This window comes from Puma concolor, chromosome D2 (assembly GCF_028749965.1).
Source record: "Puma concolor isolate L17-30 chromosome D2, mPumCon1.1.hap2, whole genome shotgun sequence".
NCBI classification, from domain to species: domain Eukaryota; kingdom Metazoa; phylum Chordata; class Mammalia; order Carnivora; family Felidae; genus Puma; species Puma concolor.
The window spans coordinates 74,541,425-74,562,600 of NC_141677.1; the positions used below are offsets into that span (position 1 = coordinate 74,541,425).

Consider the following 21,176-nt stretch of genomic DNA (forward strand, 5'->3'; position numbering starts at 1 on the left):
AAGATTCTGCCTCAGCCCAGGGAGCCGCACCCTTCAGGGGAAGCCCCAGTCACCCACTCATTCTTTTCTCCATTCTGCTCAGCTGCGTGATGCCAGGCATAACCACAGTGGTGTTGGGAAGGGGGACACAGGTACATCTCTACACACTGCCCCCACCAAAGCGAGGGCCACAGCATGTCCCCACAACACACAGACCCGATGTCCCCGAGGGAAAATGTACCTGTCAGAGATGAGAAATGTTAGAACAAGGAACGTGGCAGTATGTGATCCATAAATCGTGGTTCCGTACAATCAGTGAGTATGAAAAGCAAAACTTATCTTGATAGGATAGAAATTAAAAGCAAAGGGAAATAGCAGATGCCAGATGATGGAAGACCTACCTCCATCACATCCCCGTGTGCCTCCTGGCGCGGGAGTCACCCCTGCTGGCAACCCCACCTGGGGAGCCCCTTCCCCTGGCCTGTTAACCCCTCACCAGCCCTCGCTGCCTGTCTTTGGGCCTCTCTGGTGCTCACAGCTGACTGGTTACTTTGGCTCCATTCTCTCTGGGAAAGAGCTACAGACGGCCCAACCCCCCACAACCTGGGGACCCCTGACTTTTCCTCTTCCTCCCGGACAGCTCGCCCAGGCCCGGTGTTCCCTGAGTCTACATCCCACCCACAGTGGTTATTTCCTGGTTCCAGATTCACATTTTCCCAGCTCCAAAATTCTCCTTTTGCCATCCTTTCTGCCCCCAGTGCCCATCATCTACTCTGCACACCCCCACACCCCTCTTATCTATGTGGCTCCACTTAGATTTCCCGGATCCACCCATCCCCTACCCCCAACAAAGAGGGAAAAAGTGATGCCCATCATTCATTACCTAGGGTGGGTAGGAGCTACGTAGAGCACGGTAACAATATGGGGGTGTTATTATGTTAAATAACGTGTGTATTGGAAATGTACCTTGTGAGGAGATCTGAATGTGACCCTATGTGCTCAGAAATAATGCATATGATAAGAGACTGTTAAAAACTGAGAACAAACTGAGGGTTGATGGGGGGTGGGAGGGAGGGGAGGTGGGTGATGGGTATTGAGGAGGGCACCTTTTGGGATGAGCACTGGGTGTTGTATGGAAACCAATTTGACAATAAATTTCATATATTATAAAAAAAAAGAAATAATGCATATGTTTTTAATTGGTAGCGATAGGCTTGTACTGAATCAGCTGCGTTAGAATGAGACAAATATGTCTTCACCAGCAAAACACAGAAAACCAAGGAAAAACAATACATTTTCTGCATTTCGCCAAACATCTTGGTCAGCAAGACACTTGTTGACACAAGACCATCAGAGAGGAAGAGACTTGTCTTGCCATTTTAGGGGCCACCATAGAGGTGGGAGGTAGAGTTGGGGGTTTGTGCAGAGGACAGTCACTGTGGTCACTGGGGGCGGGGGGGGGGGTGGGGTGGTGGGATGCAGGATGTACCTGGCCTGTGCAAGGACTCAGGAGTGGCGCCTGCCCATTGTTTCTGCCACTGGTGTGGCCACAAAGATCGTGACTACGTCAGCCCTCATGACCAATCAGCACCACTCAACATGGCAGACCGCCCCGTCTTCCTAGAAATACCTGCTTGGTTTGACTTTCAGGACACCTGGGGGGCGCCTGGGGGGCTCAGTCAGTCAAGCATCCAACTCTTGATTTCGGCTCAGGTCATGATCTCAGGGTCGTGGGATCGAGCCCCGCATCAGGCTCTGAGCTAAGGTGGAGCCTGCTCGGGATTCTCTCTCTCCCTCTCTGCCTCTCCCTCTCTCACGATAAGTAAACAAACATTAAAAAAAAAAATAACACCTGATTTCCCTCTTCCATCAATGGCACAGCACCCCAGACTTCTTCACCGGCTGTTTCTCACTTCTGGGAGCTTCAAATGTGGGAGGGCCTAGGCACTAGTCCACAGACGTCTCTCTTTTCTATCAACACTCTCTCCCTGGGGGGTCTCTTCCAGCTTCACGGCCTTAAATGCCGCCTATGTGGGCGATGACCCCACGCTGACAATCCTAGTCTGGGCTCTGCCACCTCCAGCTGCATGTCTAACGGGTGGCAACTCTAGTACAGGCCCCGAACCAGTGGCCCAGCCCCCTCCTCCCAGAGCCTGCCTTTCCCCAGCCGTCTGCACCTCCGTAACTGCCGACTCGATCTTTCCATCTGCTCAGCCCCAACGTGCCGTCCTGGCTCTCGCCTTCCCTTTGCCACACTCCACGTCCCGTTGCCCAAAATCCCGGGGCCTCCCCTCTAGCCTTTGTCTGCATCTCATCACGGCCACCCCTAAGCGGAACCAGCACTGTCTCTGTATCTTTCGAAAGCATCCTCACAGGCCTCCCTGCCTCTCCTCTGCCAACCCCACTGCCCACCAAACTGTACTCACAGCGTAACCACTTCAAACACGTAAGTTGGATCATGCCACTCCTTGGCCTCCCATCTCAGAGGAGAAGCTGGCCTCCTACAAGGCACCACCGGGCCTCATCCCCCAGCTATGTGGCTTCATTGCCGGAGCTCCAACACGCAGGCAACTCCTACCTCAGGAACTTTGCGCGAGCTGTTCCCCTGCCCAAGGTGCTCTTCCCTCAGATATCCACATGGCTTGATCACATACCCTCCTCAGGTTGCTGCTCAAATGTCAGCTCCTCAGCGAGGCCTTCCTGGACTTCTTATTTTAAACTCTAGCCCCGTGTCCACCCCGTCATTCCCTATTCCCTGTTCAGCTTTAGGTTTTCTTCTATATCATCTGACATGGTTGTTAAGATTTACACGCACGCAGACACACGAACGTAAGCTCCATAAGGACAAGAATTTTTATGTTTTATTCATGGCTGTCTTGTAATGTCTAGATCAGCGCTTGGCACATAATAGATGATAAATTAACAATCGTTGACTGGTTTCTGGTTCCGTGTTGATTCACCTGAGTCACTTGCCATCTTGACTGCTTGAGAGGAAACCCTGGGCCTCAGAAGAAGGTTGGCCTCAGACAGTCCTACCACAGTGCCCACTGTAGGCAGCCCAGAGCTGGACTCACCTGTAAACCACCTCCGTGCCCCTTACATCTCAGGGGCCTCAGAGCCTACCATGGGGCCTAGAAAAAATATGAGTAGACAGATGCTTGTTCACCTATTAAAATCCAGATAATTCAGGCCAAAGAGGAGCCTGAATTTAATGAGGTAATATGATGCCATGGGTGTGGTTTAAAAGAACCCTTTTCATGCTCTGCTTATCCTCTGGTGTGCTATTCCACTTTGGGCACAGTAAACTGAACACCTATGTTCACCTGAGAACGTGGAGTTTCTAGTATCTTCCCACATTCACACTTGCTCCCATCATCGCCCACATAGGAACTTCCTCCATCATGAGTGGAGGGGGCACAGAATAAGTCATCATGAGCCTTGGGTTCTTGTCTTCCCTCCACACTTACCAGCCGTATGCATGACTTTAACCCATGTAATCCTGTTTCCTCATCTGAGGTTAATTCTCTTATAATAGGAGAAGAACTGGCTTGTGAGTTTGGGACGCGAGATTCAGAAATGGCTTATTAAAGGAGATTTACAGTTTATGAGCATATAGAAAGCAACAGTCATGTGCAGGTCATGAGCACCTGTGCAGGTTCACAGAGAAAAAGCTCTGTCAGATAAATCTTATATCTTTCTTGATAGGATTACCAGACTGGTAGAAATGAACAAGGATTTATGAACTCAGTAGGGAGTTTGAGAAATTCAGTGGGGTTGCCACATGGATTGGACACAAGGAATACTGAACTGGGTACAAGGACCAGCGGGTAGCTTGGGGCCTGGTTGGATACTGTTATTCAAAGGCTGAAATTCAATGATCTCAGAGACAGGTGCTGAGCTCAGGACCTCAAGCCTCTCTCTTTGGCAAAGTCCTGTTGGCTAGTTTTATCACTGGCTTGAATGAAAACTTTAAAGAGGGTGTGTTTGCTACATTTGTGGATAGGCTGGAGGACAAAGATATCATGACCAGGGTCAGAATCAGCATCCAGAACAATCTCAGCATCTATGAACAATGGGCTGAATCTAGAAACATGAAAGGGAAAGGCCAACGTACTACCTTTGGCTCCCCAGGGCTACGTGTCCAGGTATACAGTGTGGGAAGCAAGGCACAAGCACCAGAAGACTTGAAAAGGTATGATAGTTTTCTGTTAACATGAGTCAAAGGTGTGAGGTTGCTGTGTAGACCGCCCCACGCCACTTCATCCCCTCCCATCAAAAGCTAACTTTGTCTTGGGTTATTTTCATGGAATTGTGTCCATAAGCGTAAGGTGAATCCCACTGTACACAGCCCAGTGGTTTTAAGGACTACATTTAAAAAGGGATGTGAAGTAGACAATCCAAAAATGAAATTAAGACCATTATATCTATGGTAGTATAAAAAAACCATCCAACATTTAGGAATAAGCTCGACAGAAGTGTAAAACTTACACTCGGGAAACCAAAACACTGTTGAAAGAAATTAAAGAAGACCTAAGTGAATGGAAAGACATCCTATGTACATGGGTTGGAAGCCTTAACATTGTTGGCATGGCGATACTCCCCAAACTGATCTACAGTTTGAGCACAATCTCTGTTAACAATCCCAGCTGGCTTCTTTGTAGGAACTGACAAGCCAATCCTAAATTCACATGTAAATGCAAGGGATCCGGAGTAGCAAAACAATCTAGAAAAATGAGAGCAAAGTTGGAAGACTCATACTTTGTAATTCCACAGTTTACTACAGAGCTTCAATAATTAAGACAGCATGGTACTGCTTAAGGGCAGCCGGATCAATGGGACGAACTTGAGAGTTCATAAATAAACCCTCACATTTATAAGCAGGGAACTTTTGACAAGGACGCTAAGACAATTTAGTGGGAGGCAGAAGAGCATATTTAATAAATGGTGCTGGGACAACTGAGTATCAGACGAAACCGTGAGCTGACCTCTATAGCACAGCACATACAAAACCAGCCTCAAAACAGACAAACGACCTAAATGTGACAGGTAAAACTATAAAACTCTTATTAGAAGAAACAAAAGAAGAAGAAATAGACATAAATCTCTGAGACCTTAGATTAGGCAACGGTTTCTTAGATAGGATACCAAAAGAACAAGCAAAAAGTAGACAAAAATAGATACATTGGACTTAATCTAAATTTAAAGCTCTTGTGCTTTCAAAAGACACTAGCAAGAAAGTGAAAAGACAACCAATAGCATGGGAGAAAATATTTGAAAATCATGCATCCTATAAGGGAGTATATGTATCTGTAATACACAAAGAACACTTATAAGCAAATAATAAAAAGATACAAACCAATTAAAAATGGGCAAAGGATCTGAATGGACATTTCCCCACAGGAGATACAGAAATGGCCAATAGGCACATTGGTTGCAGAATAGGCCAATAGGAGAAGATATCAACATCTACAGGCATCAGTGAAAGGCAAATCAAAGCACGATGATATATGTCACTTCACACCTACAAGGATGACTATAATGAAAAAGACAGATAATATCCCACAATCCGGCAATTGCACTATTAACCAAAGAATACAAAAATACTGATTCGAAGGGATACATGCACCCCAATGTTTATAGCAACATTATCTACAATAGCCAAACTATGGAAAAAGCCCAAACGTCCATCAACTGATGAATGGACAAAGCAGATGTAATGGAATATTAGCCGTAAAAAGAGTGAAGTTTTGCCATTTGCAACAACATGGATGAAGCTGGAGCGTAGTATGCTAAGTGAAATAAGTCACTCAGGGAAAGACAAATACCACGTGACTTCACTCATGTGGAATTTAAGGAACAAAACAAATGAGCAAAGGGGTAGAAAAGAGAGAGAGAGAGAGAGACAGGCAAACCAAGAAACAGACTCTTAACAGTAGAGAACAAACTGGCTGTTACTGGAGGGGAGGTGGGTGAGGTGGGTGGGGGGACGGGTGAAATAGAGGATAGGGATTAAGGAGGGGGCTTGTGATGAGCACCAGGTGTGGTATGGAAGTGCTGAATCACTACCTTGCACACCTGAAACTAACATTACACTGTATGTGAACTAGAATTTGAATAAAAACTTTAAAAACACACATAATAACAAGTGTTGGTGAGGATGTGGAGAAATCTGGAACCTCATATGCTGCTGGTGGGAACATAAAATGGGGCAATGGCTTTGGAAAACAGTCTGGCAGGTCCTCAAAAAGTGAAACACAGAGTTACCAAATGACCCAGTAGTTCCTAAGTATATACTTCAGAGAAGTGAAAACATGCATCTGCACAACTTGTAATTATTATTCATAATAGCCAGTGAGTGAAAACAACCCCAATGTCCATCAGTGGACTAACGAATAAACAAAATGTGATATATCCACACCCTAGCATATTATTCAGCAATGAAAAGAAGGGAGTACTAACACAGGCTACAACATGGACAAACCTTAGCAACATTGGGCTAGAATCAGGGGCTCCTGGGTGGCTCGGTTAAGCATCCAACTTTTGATTTCAGCGCAGGTTATGATCTCACAGTTTGTGAGTTCACAACTCTGTGATACACTGAGTCACAGGATTACACACTTTATATGAGTGAAAGGCATGGTATGTGAATTAGAGCTCAAAAACAGTTATAAGAAGACGGGGCACCAAAAACTGGGTCTCAGAATGACAATAGGCTATAAAGTCACATCCTAGGAGGAAAAGCTCAAGAGAGTAGAAGTAAAACAGAAAGACTCTGGGGAAGAAGCCATTTTCAAATATTTGAAAGGCTCACACATGGAAAGCCAATGAAATGACCATGTGGCCCAGAAGCGGATTCTGCTCCTCCTTTTGGACTGTTCCCCCCCTGCCTATACCCCCATAACTCCCACACACCATTCATGGTCCGCTTACATGTTAGCCCCAGGGATGCCCTCCAGGACTCCCCCTCCCCCGGATCTTTGCCGTGTGCTCTCCTAGATTCAGAGCATTTCAAAGATTCTTCATTTGTAATGACATATTTATTTAGTCATTGGGCTATATAGTCTGAGGACCTCACTAAATTACTAGCTCCATGAAGGGACTCTGTTGGCTTCCATGCACTACTGTCTCCCTGGAACTTGCCACAGTGCCTGGCATATAGGAGGTAGTTAGTAAGTACTGGTTGGGGGTGCCTGGGTGGCTCAGTTGGTTAAGCGGCAGACTTCGGCTCAGGTCATGATCTCGCGGTCCATGAGTTCGAGCCCTGCGTCGGGCTCTGTGCTGACAGCTCAGAGCCTGGAGCCTGTTTCGGATTCTGTGTCTCCCTCTCTCTGACCCTCCCCCATTCATGCTCTGTCTCTCTCTGTCTCAAAAATAAATAAACGTTAAAAAAATTTTTTTAAATAAATAAATAAAATTTAAAAAAAATAAGTACTGGTTGAATGAATAGATGAATGAGCCCTAACTGTTAGAAAATACAAGCAGACAGCATAAGGAGGAAATTTCTGGAATCAGAGCTGCCAACAGACGCAATGAGCTGCCCTGAGTGCCCTTGCACCTTGCTCCTCTTGGAACTGTTCAAGCATATGGTGGACAAAAGTGTCACGGAGCAGGTGTAAGCACCAAAGAGATGGTCAGACGAGATTTCTCTCCCTTCTACTTTAAAATCTCATGAATAGTTCATATACTCCGGGAAAATTCTAAAAGGCAGATAAGAAAAGTAAGTAAATCAAATCACCCGTGATCTCCCTACCAAGTGATGGCCACGGTTAACGCAGTACAGTTGACCCTTGAACAACACAGGAGTTAGAGGTGCTGACGCCCTGCACTGGAAAATCCCCCTACAAATTTTGACTCTTCCAGAACTTAACTACTAAAAGGCTACTACTGACTGGGGAGCCTTAGCAATAATATAAAAAGCTAATTAACACACGTTTTGTATGCTGTATGTATTATAGACTATATTCTTACAATAAAATAAGCTACAGAAAATGTCATTAAGAAAATCACAAGGAAGGGAAAATACATTTACAGTACTGTACTATACATATCAAAAAGAAATCTGCATATCAGTGGGCCTGCACAGTTCAAACCCAGGTGGTTCCAGGATCAACTGTATATCCTTCTGGACACTGGCCGTGTAGTGTTTCATTATATGGACACACACTGTTTTAATTACTACGGGATTATGTGAATCTTTGTACATTCCACGTTGTTTAATCATAGCTCATGGCTCATACTTACTGGCTATTAAATTAGCACCAGGCACTGTGCTAAACATTCCATATGCATCGGATTCTCCTAAAACCCAATGAGGTAGATACTAAATATTATTTACATTTCATATTAGAGACAGGGAAACTGGGGTTTAGAGAAATCACCCAATTCTGTCATGATCACAGGCTAGCAAATGCAGAGCCAGATTCAGATGCCACTAATCTGACTTCAGACTCTAGTGAAGGTCCCACTGATGTTTGCTCAATGAAAAACTGAACGAATGAGGGAATGAATGAATGGCTATGTGCTCAACTGCCCACACCAGGAAGAATTAAGCTTCTCTTTACCAGCCGGTTGGTTCTTATCTTACAAAGCTCTAAATGTGAGGTCGTTCATCTCTTCTTGGCTCACTCTGTCTCAAGGCTAAAAACGGGGTCTGACTCCCACCGGCCACTGGACACCCTGCCTCCAGGGGAACCTCCAGTACCTTCTCGGCTGAGCCTCCCCACAGTCTCTGGTGGCCCAGGCTTCCGTCACCCACAGAGCCACCTTGGGCAGAGCCCACCCTGGCCACTTCCGGCCACCTGTCCCCCGGGGACATGCGGAAGCTGACGGGGTCCCGGGGCTGCTGCGATGCGGCTGTGTCCACGTGTCCACTTCGAAGACGCGGTGCCGCGTCCCGCTGGTACAGGCGCTGCCGGTGCTGGTGCCACCGCCACCGCCAGTGCTGGTGCCACTGCCACCGTGCAAGTGCCACCGACACTGCCAGCGCCGGGCTCACCGCCTCTGCTGCCGCTGCCGCCACGCATCACTGGAACTGCGGCCCAATCAGCACTTCGGGGGTGGGACACTGCTGGCACCGCAGCCGCTGCCCGCGCGGCACGGAAACTGAAACTGAAACTACCGCCAGCACTGTGGGGGCGGGGCAAGGGTGGGGGATGGGAGCTTTCTGTCCCCATTTGCTCAAGCCCACCCCCCCCTCCCCTGGCAGCCCCGGGCAAACGAGGGACGGACTGTTCCCTCGCCTCCAAACGAAGCTTCACCAGGGACTGTCTTGGGCTCTCCTGGGAGAGGACTTCTTGGCTTAAGCAAACAGGGCCCCGGAAAGCCCGGCCCACATTCCCCAGCCGGCTCCAAACCCGGGGCGCAGCGCAGCCGCAGGGGGGCAGCCGCCTCTGCCCACCGCTCCCCCGGCCCGTGGAGCGGGCGCCTTCGTCCCACACGGCGGAGGCCGAGAGACGCGCGTGGCCTCTCTCCGAAAATGCCGCAGACCTCACGCAACACATCTGCGAACTCACCTGCGAGTCTGCCCCGTTTTCCGTCCAGTCCTGTTTCTCAAAGATACCACTCGTGTTACCTGATTGTGCGTAGGTCTCAGAGTCCGTCTTGGAATAAGGCAGGAAGTTCGAGAAGTAAAAGGAGATCAAATGAAGAGCTGCGAAGCGAATTTATGGATACGCATTTTGAAAAGGAAAGCCCATTTCCAACTTTGGGGATTTTTTCTGGAGACTTCCAAGGGGCAGAAAATCTTGGCCAAATGACCTGGGAGCTCTAAGTGGAAAACAGGGCTCTCTCAGGAAGCTTTTTTTTTAATGTTTATTTATGTATTTTGAGGGAGGGGGAGAGGGGTAGAGAGAGAGAATCCCAAGCAGGCTCCGCAATGTGGGGCTCGAACCAAGGAACCCTGAGGTCACGACCTGAGCCACAATCATGAGCCAGTTGCGCAACCAACTGAGCCCCCCAGGTGCCCCTCTCAGGAAGCCTTCTAAATGTGAATTACAGAATGACTGCTCCCTCCTGCTTTTTGTAGATAGGCGTTATGAACGCTGCTGGCCACCGCTGATCCTGGCCAAGGTCAGCATCCACGGGCCACCACCCTTCCTGACCCTCCGTGGTCTTCAGCCCAGAACTCCTTCCTTAAAGAGCAACACACAGACTCTCAGCCTGCCCAGATAAGTTCATATTAAGGTTTTAATGCCATCACTCCATGCTTCTCAGTCAGAAAGGTCACAGACCATTAATGCCACAGCAAAGCAGGAAAGGGTCTCATCCTCATGGACCTAAGTGGTTCTCAGAGGATGGGTAGGGTCTGGCAAGGCCAAGAGGAAGGGTTCCAGAAACAGAGCAGAGGAACAGAGAGAGAAGCAAAGGGCATGACTGGTCAGTGGCAGAAGGAGGGTCAGAGGACAGCAGGAAGGGATCACCCAGGGCCAGTGGATTGCTTTAGAAATCAATAAGAACCTGACAGCTTATAACGTTTTAGAATCTGATTTTAAAACTGGGATTTCATGCTCATGTGGGGTAAAAATAAATGTGAGAAATGGGCACTTGTATACAAACAACACATTTACTTTTTCCCCTCTAGAAGCAAGCCATAGCATGAGCACAGAATCCAGGAGAGAGGTTTTTGCCCTTGAACTGGCTATTCCTGAACCTTCACCCAACTTTCCAGATCCCACAGGTGCCTCTTAGATCTAATAGAGTTTTTGGTTTTGTGCTAAGGCTATTCTCTGTGCTGGGTTATTAGTCATTCTTGTCCCTCTGCATAACACAGGGCACCTTACAGGAGGCACAGTGGTCACCTGTGGCAGAGAATGAGACCCATGCTCGCCAGACTCAAGAAGACTGAATGATGAAGAAAAGTGTTTGGACAAAGTAGGACTCGTCTCTACACCTGAGACAACGCATATTGAAAAAACTCAAAGATGTTCTTCTACCTAGACATCTCCTCCTCTGATAACCATCTGGCTTAAACGTAATATGACACCGGGGGCAGAACCCGGAGAGCTTCAAGGTCTGTCTTTAGGAGGATCCTCGTCCACGTACATGCTGTCTCACCCATGCTACAAAGTGGGTTAACACAGGCTATGTAAACTCACTATCCAAAGTCAGAGAGGCTATAATGCATGTATATTCCTTCCAACTGTGACTGGTTCTCTCTCTCCCTGCCTCTTAATCTCTTTATATACATATATATATGTATATATACCTCATTTATATATACTACATTCATTTATGTATACATACCTACATAGACATATGTGTATCTTGTGTATATAACTATATATGTATGCATATGGAATATGTATAGTGTACATGCATATACGTATATAAAAGACACATATAAAGAGAATAAGAGAGGCAGGGAGAGAGAATATGTGTGTAAACACACACACACACACACAAATATGTAGTGCAATTCAATTCCATTCAATTTCATTAAATTCAACCCACATTTAGAGTCTTTGCCATGCGCTGGTCGACACAAGACACTAGACACCGAGTCACAGAAGAGTGAAACCGACCTCCAGCAGCTCGCCATCTAGAGGGAAGATAAACTGAACCCACACACCGGCATGGTGGCCACTTAGAATGGGAGGCAGTGTGGCTTGGTGGTTTTAGATCAAGGATGGTTCATATGTGTGCATGCATCATGCTGGCTGGGCGAGGGTCCCGCTCTACCACTGTCAAGCTCTGTGACCTTCAACAGGCAGTCTGAGCCCCAGGGTCCTCATCAATAACATGAACATCGACACCAGCACCTTCTTCATGGAGCAGTGAGAAATTAACGATACCACCAGTGAAAGCGCTTACATTGGCACACAGAAGGCATTCGATAAAAGGGAACTTCTACTGTTACAATTATTATCCTTATTGAGAAAAGGGTGCTTTTGTGTCGAGGGGCACAAAAGAAAGAAAGGTCTGTGTAACTTGGGGGTGTCAGGAGGAGCTTCGGGGAAGAGGTGGCATAAGGAACAGGTGTTTGTCAGGAGAACAACAGGGACAGAAGGAATTCCGGGGATATGAAACAGTTTGTTCAAAGGCCCTGAGGCATGAAACATCCTGGCATATCCTGAGAACTGCCAGCAGATCAGCACAGCAGAGTAAGGGTTCAAGATCAAAAAGAAGCCACAGTCAGATCTAAAAGGCCACCAGAGAGCTTCAAACAATGGGATGACAAGATCAGACTTGCTTTCAGAAAGGTTTAGGTACTATCCAACTGAACATGATTTCACCTTCCTCAGGTCACCGTTGTGAGGACCAGTTATCACAAATACCACCAGACTATATTAATGCCACAAAACAGAAGACTTCTTGTCATTCACATGTTCTTTCCTCTGTTCACGAGTCTTCAAAAGCTTCTTGTTGTTTTGTTTCAGTTTTAGTAAATAATTGGCTTACTTTTACATGCTGGTTTCATTGCTGCAGAAGGTTTTCTTTACCACTAATGTCTTACAGAACGATTTTCATTTTTGTTTTGTTAATGTTTACTTATTTTTGAGAATGAGAGAGAGAGAGACGGAGTACAAGCAGGGGAGGGGCAGAGAGAGAGGAAGACACAGGATCTGAAGCAGGCTCCAGGCTCTGAGCTGGCAGCACAGAACCCAACATGGGACTTGAACCCACGGACCGCAAGATCATGACCTGAGCCAAAGTCAAATGCTTAATGGACTGTGCCACCCAGGCGCCCCTTACAGAATGATTTTTACATACTCATCTTCCTAACCACAAGGAGGGTCTTCAGTGGCCCCTTCTTAGCATCCGTAAGAGCCAGACAGTAAATCGTTCACCCTCCAAGTACGCAGACAGCGATCACACGCGGCGGATCAGATCTGAGAGACGGAGGCGGATGTGGGAGGCAGAGCCATGATCGGGGTTAGTACTGGAACTAGAAGGAAAATCATATCCCCGGGAAAAAAGCAGTAGGAGTGAACCAAGAAGGTCACAGAAGAAGAAGAAGGACACGTGCCGTGACACAAAAGGGGTTGACGAAAATGCAAAGTGGACCTCTTAAGGGCATTTAGTGACAAAGGAGGTCCTGGAGGGAAAATTTGGAGACAGGCAACTAAACTGTTTAAATGTGTCTCGATTCATTTGCTCACGTTATCATTCATGAGATCAGCCTATTAGTCGATTCTCCGAATTCTTTGTTCAAACATGTTCTGGGTACAGAGAAGATAACGTGACACTGCAGAACAGCGCGTGGTTTCTGACCATGAAGGACTCAGCACAGGAGAAAAGAGAATTCCTTCTGCTCAGGTGTGAGTGGGCACCTGATACGTGCCAGGTATTGTCCTAAGTGTGGCTTACATATGCTGTCTCGTTTAATCTTCATGCGACGCCATTGATAAAATCAGCAGCCAGGGACAGTCTTCTTTCTGGCCCCATTTTCCATTGCTCCGTATTAGAGCAAACAGAGGCAGCAGGCGGGAAAGAGAGCTGAAAACTGCCAGTCGGCAGATACCTCCATCGCTTTAGACGCCACCGCCCCCACCCCCCAAACTGACATCAAAGGGTCTGGTCTTAAGATTTTCCGAAAACAAACACTGCTTCTTGCAATACCCTTTTTCCCTTTGATTTCACAAGCATTGACCCCCCCCCCCCCAAATGCAGTAATCCTGCCATTCCCTTCAGACCAGTAAACATACTCGGTGCATCGTGTGCTCGAGTGCAGGTATATCCAATTCAGGCACAAACAGGGAGTGCCGTCATCCCCACAGGACCTGCCAGTGGGTCAAGTCCAAATTCTGGACTCAGAGGCACTATCTGAGTGCCTCTTTGGGCTGTGGTTGCTGCAGCCTGGAGCCCCTGAGCACCAGGGGTTGTTTGCTTAAGTTGTCAAAAAAAAAAAAAAAAGTAAAAAAAATATATACATATATATAATAATCCTATCAACCTCTCATGTGGCACTCCAACTTAGCATGTATTTTGGGTCAACTAGGAAACTCAAAGAGCACTGCAGGAACAATTACAGTAAGTGTGAAAGGGGTACCAGGGTGGCTCAGTCGGTTAAGCGTCCGACTGCAGCTCAGGTCATGATCTCCTAGTTTGTGGGTTTGAGCCCCACGTCGGGCTGCGTGCTGACAGCTCAGAGCCTGGAGTCTGCTTCAGACTCTGTCTCCCTGTCTCCCTGTCCCTCGCCTACTCAGGCTCTCTTGTCTCTTTCTCTCAAAAATAAATAAACAAGTTAAATTTTTTTTTAAAAAGTAAGGGTGAAAAATAGCAAGATCTCCATCAATTGCTTTGTTTCTCAGACAAAAATTTCTCCCCTGAAAAATCAAATGAGCAATAAGTTATTTATTGAACACCTACTATGTGACAGGTACTCTATATCCAATTGCACATTACAGGATTTCTTTTTCGTTACTGTCTTCCCTTCTTTGAAATATTTAAAGCATTGATCAGGATGCTTTAGCTGTTTTGTCTTCAGGCAGTTTTATTATTATGAAATGTCTTCAGAAGTTTAACACTGTTAGCTAGGCAGAGTTTTCTGAGTCTTTTTTGGTCTCTTTTGTTTTCTTCCTACTTTTTTTTTTTTCTTTAACCTAAAACTTTCCTCTTCTTACTCTCTGATTTCAGGGAGAAAAAAATCTAGCATCTGGGTCCTGAGACCACTTGAAATGTCTGGGCCGAGGGCTGCTAATGACCTCCCAGAGATAACCCAAATTGCTGATTTAGCAAAGCCCATTCTTGACCTTGACACAAGACAAGACAGGCAAAGGGAGAGGACTTGCCAGGCAGCAGTGAAAGAAGACAGATCGTCGAAGGGCTCAGATCTCCCCGGGCCCCCTCCCCCATTCAGCAAACACCTGGCTGAGTTGGAAAACATGACCGGTCCAACCTTCCTATTGGCACCAATTGAAGCTGTCAGCTCTCGGCTTGTCACCAGTTGCACTGGGAGGCCCCGGGCAGCCACAAGAGCCCTAATTAGGCAGAAATGACACTTCTACAACTGACCTGCCAGGACCTTTGGCAAACCATTTAACATCATTAGTTAACATTTTTTAAAAGTGTGAATGTAAATGAACAGCCACTGGTTTTCAATGGAGTTTGTCGGTGGCATCTCCCCCCCCCCCCCCCAGCTCACTCTTTCTCTTTTTACATGAATAGCCCACTTGTTTCCTCCAGAATTGGAGGGAGGCACCAGGGAAAATGGAAGAAGAGGACCAGTCCTCTGTGAGGAGAGACGTTAAAGCATAAACAAGCCCGAAGGATCCAGAGACATCTCTTCCTGCCTTGGTAGAGGCCTGAACACACACAAGGCCCCAGAGCCAGCAGGGCAGGGAGGGGACAGGTGTGTGCCCAGCCAGGTCCTGCTCCGTGAGCTCGGCTTGTGAGTATGGATGTCGGCTGTCGCCCATCCCGTGCGAAAGCAATTTCATTTCCTGAGTCGAGGGTGCTTCTGAAATACTTTCTCTCGTACCTCTTACCACTCGTCAGCACTCTGAACAAGCAGCCGCTCTGCAGTGGTTTAGCAAGTATCTTACGCGTGCTTCAATCTAGCTGTACCAGCTTTAAATGTACCCAGTCCGTCTCTAGACAAACGAAATTCCAGGGGTAACTACTTCCAACGCCAGTTTGGTACTTACGCAGATGAGTTCGTTTCCTACCTGAAGCTGGTATTTCCCACCTTGAATCACACTTGACTTTGCTCTTTGCTGCACACCCACAGAATCTGTACACGCCAACATTCTCCATCTGCAGGAGGGGGGAAAACTTCACTGTGAAAATGTCACCTTATCCATTTCCGCGCTGCTCTCGAAGCGTGTGTTTGTGCCGGCTGACAGCTGGAAGAGGCTGCCCAGAGCAGAAGGGAGGCCAAGGCACAGGTGGGCAGCGGAGGAGCCAGGTTCCCCCAGGGCCTTTGCACTTACCACCTACTCTTTGGGTGGCCCTGGTAAGGTGCTTTGCCCGAGTCTCAGATGTTTTTATCTGTAAGACAGAGATAATGCCTTCCTACTTCAGATGAGAAAAACAAGAGATGGAAATATCATGAGAACTGGGAAGCACCGTGTAAATAAAGATACGGAGTGCCAGATTAATTAGACAGCCAAAACTGAGGCACTATGCCAGGTTCTCAGCTTGGAGAGATGAAACTGAGAATCTGTCCTCTTGCTTCTCAAGGCAGGCTGGACAAAGCCACTACACCACTGGCACATCCCAGGTCCCTCTCTGTACCCCCCCCCCGCCCCTCCTGTCTCCCCACCTCCACTCCTGCTTCTTCTCCAAAGGGCTTTAAGAATTACAAAGAAAAGTGCATGGGTGCAAAGCAAATTCTTAAAACCCGTGGTCATATTAGCTCTTTAGCTTCTCTGCTGGATCCTAGGCAGTACGAAAGGGGAAGCTCATTTGTCTACCTCTGGATTTCCAGAAGCCCTGAGGACAGTGACAGGTATACAGTAGATGCACAATAAATGTTTACTGTGTCGAAATGCAGTGCAGCTTCCAGACACGTGCTTATAGCAGCTGGAAGGTGTGCTTTACGGAGGCAGCCCAGCTCCTGGATTTGGGGGAGCTTTGCTTGTCCCTGAATTAAAAATGAGTAAAATCAAGCGGGCAGCATGTGGTGGAGAATGCCTGCAAGTCGCCATGAGAGAGAGAAGCAAAAGCAAACAATCTGAGTTTGGGGCAGAAAGAGAGAGAAAATACTGGAAAACGTCCTTAATAACAGTAAATGGGAAAGGGAGAGAACAGCTCATCGTGATGGAGTATTTAGTGCTTTTAAGCTAAATACCTCAGCATATTAAGCAAATAGAGAAAAGCCAGCTAGAAGATGTCAGCAAATTGAAGGGAACGGTGCTCAGAAAGCTCAGAAAGCCGATAGGAGGTGTCTGGTTTTGACCCCTTTTCCCATCACATGCCTGGTCTGCGCCCGCTTGTTTAGTGTTGCTTCTCCTCTCCAGCTGGGGAGCTTATTGAAAAGCTCTTGCTCCCTGCCTGGTTTTGGCACATTTTCTGCAGGTGCCTCCTACTGTGGCCACAATGGGCTGCTAGGGAGGTTTAGACCTGTCAACAGCTCCAGGGGAGGGGGTGGCGGAGGGAGCGCAGCCATTGTCTTAAAGGGCCAGTGACATTGTGCGCCTTGGAGCCTGCGGCACCCACCGGCACCTGCTAATGAGATGAATCCTTTCTCCCCACTTGCTCTTTCTCTCTTTAATGATTTAACTTGATCGCTTTGGTTCCTTTCTGGACAGGGAACTGCTCCGTTGATAATATAAAGTAATTGCCTGTAAAACATTTTGCTCCGCGGCAACTACTCCCTCCTTGGCTGAAAATGTCACAGCAATTGAAAAGCTCTTAGCCCAGTTCAAGAATGAGGTTGCTCAAGAGAAGGGTCTTTGCATATGTCACCAAGCACTCTTGGGTTGCCAGAGTTGCGAGTTCTTGGTGTGTCTAACTGAGTTTTAAGACAGAGACTTCTCCTTCCTTTATCACAGTATGATTCAGTGTGCAACTAGGGATAACTGACCAAGCTGAACTAAAAACTCCCTGGACCCTAGAATTAGAGTACGTTCAGGGACAGCCACTGTTTTCTCAATCCCTGTGCCATTCTTTTCTCAGAGCCCCGAATTCGGAGGCAAGGCTACGTGGGTCAAGTGTGATTTAGGAGAGCATCTTCATTCCCATCACCTAAGAAGGTATCTTTGTCGAGGAGGGACTGGGGGCCTTGGTTTTGCTAAGTGGGATCGATGCTCTAATTGTCTAAGATTTGCTGATTTTTTTTCAGACCTGTCACTTGGCGGCAGCAGTGACACACTGTGGGAATGGGGACCACACGCCTGAGTTTTGATAAATACTTTATTAGTCACTGCCACGCCAATGTGGGGAGTAATTCACCTGGAGAAAAATCGCTTTGTCGTAGGCATGAACCTGCCAGCAAAATAAACAGTGGTTAGTGACGGTTTCATTTTCTCTGACAGGTGAAAGCCTGAGTCCGTATCTGAATGAGAGAGAGAAACTTTCTTCGCCCTAAGTGGTGGGAAGCACCACTTGCTAAATGAGATGCTGCCGCATTACTAATTCGGGAACAAAGCTTCAGGTGAATCATCTTCCAACCAGATGAGCCGTGAATAGGTTTTGAAGCTGATGAAGTAAGGGCAGTAGACATGCTTATTACTGTACTTTATAAAAAGGCAAAAACATCTGCCTGCTTACTTGACAAACTCGAGTACAGAGAAGGCAGCTACAAAAAAAAAAAAAAGGACATTTAAAATTATACATCTGAAGAAAGCTGCAGAATTTTTACAGCTAACCCCCTCAAAGATCAGGCTACAAGTTCCATTACTGTAAATAGTGAAGCACTTTCTTCTTGGAATTTAGGAATTTGGGATTTTAGATTTTTACATCTTTTAATATTGTCAGAATATGTCTGATATTCAGTTGGGGCAATTACACATATGATACCAAAATATACTGCACATAATAGAAGTAGCTTTTATCTTTTACTCTATCTTGCCTTTATCCATAATGAAACAAATAAAAAAAATTTACCCATTAAATAAACTGATTCCTGAATAGAAGAATTATGTTGACTGGCTTTTACCAACAACTAGTTTTTTTCTATTTGTGTGTGTGTGTGTGTGTGTGTGTGTGTGTGTGTGTGTGTGTGTGTGTGTGTAAAATGAAGGCATGGAACTAAATGGCCCAAAAGTTTTGCTGGCTCTATGATTTTCTTATCTATAATGATGATTCCTGTAATGGAAACAAATAAGCAGCAGATATGACCACGTGGTTATTTCTAACAGCTTTGCCTATGGGACAGGCGGTCAAGACAGAGTAAGGGCAGGGTGAGTGAAGTCCCTGCAGCCACGACTAGGAGAGCCTGGACTGTGGGGCTAGAGTCCCAAACCCCCTTGCAAAAGATGGCTCAGGAAGCAGGAATGCAGGGAAGGTGGCCCTCGTGGTGGGGGGGTATGGGAAGGTGGTGGCCGGTGTCCTCCACATGAACCCCCAGAGTATTCTCCACATTTCTGGAGGGGGGAAAAGAACATGTGAAGAAGAGAAAAGCAAGTCAAGCAAGCACATCCATCTTCCGTGAGACGAACGTCAAATCTGACAACAGCCACAGGACTGGTTTCACTTTTGTATCCTCCCCTCTCATATACTTGCACATGATGCAAGAGGTCTGAATAGAATTCCAAAGTTCAGAGATAACGAAACGGGGATTCACATTTTATTGCTCATGTGGATCTTTGCAGCACATTTGAAACCCCCTGACTTCACAAGGTAGAAATTAACCTTGGGTTACATACGTTTGAGCCTCAGACTAAAAAGGATTTGTCAAGATGTTGGGCAGGTGTTTAAAAATAAAAGAATGCATTTTAAAATGCATCATTTCCTGTGCCTGTGCACAACTAAGTGATGAAATGTACACAGAGCGATGAGACTTATACCCCGGGCTAAACTGTGATTGTTCTCTAGGGTAATCGTTGACATTCTTCATAATCAGATTTGTACATTGCCACAGACATTTCAACCTGAGCCCTTTATTTCGCGTTTACGTTTGCTACTGACATATATCCACTTAACGCAGAGAACTGTTAAGATCCTTTACACTCACGCAAAAAGTTAACATCAAGCTCATGGGCAATAGTACCTGTTGCAATGTTTGTACTCCAGATACAAGTTGTACTTACTTCCCAGTTAGAAAATAATACCAATTTAAAATTTGCTTTATAGCTTCTGAATTAAGATAGAACCACTCACCAAGGGAAGAAAAAGATTTTAGTATTTCATCCCTCAGCAGAATGCACGGGCTCCTTCTCAATCGACATTGCAGCTGCAGCATTTGTGAGGGAGTCAGACAACACAGAAGCTAAAGCAAGCACAGGCTTCACTCCCCTCCCCCGCGAGGACCTTGGTTCTACTTTGTTTCTTACAATTTTCTTAGAATTGCATACTGCAAAGTTTCCTTTCTTTCAAAAGTCAGAAAGCACTCAGTAGCCAAAGAAGTGTTACCATCCTGTTTCTCTCTCCAGTTTGTGTGACACGGGATCACAGCCCCCTTCCAGAGTTCAGCTTATTTTAAAATATCCAACCGAGCAAGATGCACTTGAGTAGTCAACAAGTATGCCCGGCCCAAAGGACTAGTTGGAAGATGCCGACCATTAAAAACCCTACATGTTTACCTGCATATCTTGTGAAAACTAGAGGAGCTAGGCTGGCATGAGGTGTATCTCCTGAAGTCCAAATTTGGAGAGCAAGGTGAGTTGCTCATAAATGCCATAATCACAGGAGCTGGTGGTCCTGATGTGGCAGTTAAGCCTTCACCCTAGAGGATACAAGGGTGTGTGTGTGTGTGTGTGTGTGTGTGTGTGTGTGTGTGTGTGTGTGTGTGTGTGTGTGTGTGTGTGTTTCTTAGCACTAGGGCTTGGAAAGAATATGAAAGGTTCAAGGCATGCCCCTTGTGAGTTCAAATCAAATGTAGACAATACATACAAGGGAAGGTAAAAATGATTATTTTTAGTTAAAAAAAAAAACGGTGATTCCTTCTATTCTCATATAACAAATAATACTTGGAAATAAAGTCTATCGCAAATACAAATTAAAAAGATCTTGAAATTTTGAATTCTTCATTTTGATTACATTTCCTGCTTTTGCAGATTTATAATTATCTCAAAAAAAGACAACTGTTTTCCAACAATAGGTTTATAAGAAATGTACAAAAATATATATTAACTGAACAGATTTTTTCCCCAGTGGTCTTAGTTAAGAATTCACAATGCCTAGATTTTCAATAAAGTAATAAATAACCATACACGGGACAACATCTATTCTAAAGCATTTAAATTGATAAACACACATTTTAGTTATTTCAAATATCATACTTTAAAAGTTGTTTTTGTTCTTACTCTACAAAACATAGTCTTTGATTCTTGCCCTGTAAAAGACAGTCTTTGATTTTGTATTCTTAAAATCAGCACACAGGCCTTACTTTCCCCTTATATACTGTCAGCTTGGCTAGCAAGAAAAAAGAAAGCATTTAATGATTAGGAAACCAAAGTTTAGGTCAGATACGCACGTTAATAAACATTCCAACAAGTGTGGGCATAGAGTAATTTTACAGGAACTTTACTTTTAATACTGCAGAAGGAGAAAAATTCTTTAGAAGGCACAGATACCTAACTGAGGTTAACTGAGACACTCTTTGCTATAAAATGCCCCGCCTCATGAGTTTGTTACATGGTCTCCTCTCTTTTCAA

At 45.9% G+C, this 21,176-nt stretch overlaps 1 protein-coding gene across 1 annotated transcript in view; it reads right to left on the reverse strand.

Moving 5' to 3' along the window:
* The window catches only part of HSPA12A (heat shock protein family A (Hsp70) member 12A), a 167,320-nt gene that overhangs the window by 138,052 nt on the left and 8,092 nt on the right, over positions 1–21,176 (reverse strand). Inside the window, exon 2 of the mRNA XM_025918092.2 lies at positions 15,585–15,672. Coding sequence (XP_025773877.2) covers positions 15,585–15,672 — 88 coding nt within the window. The remainder of the gene's footprint in view (positions 1–15,584; positions 15,673–21,176) is intronic.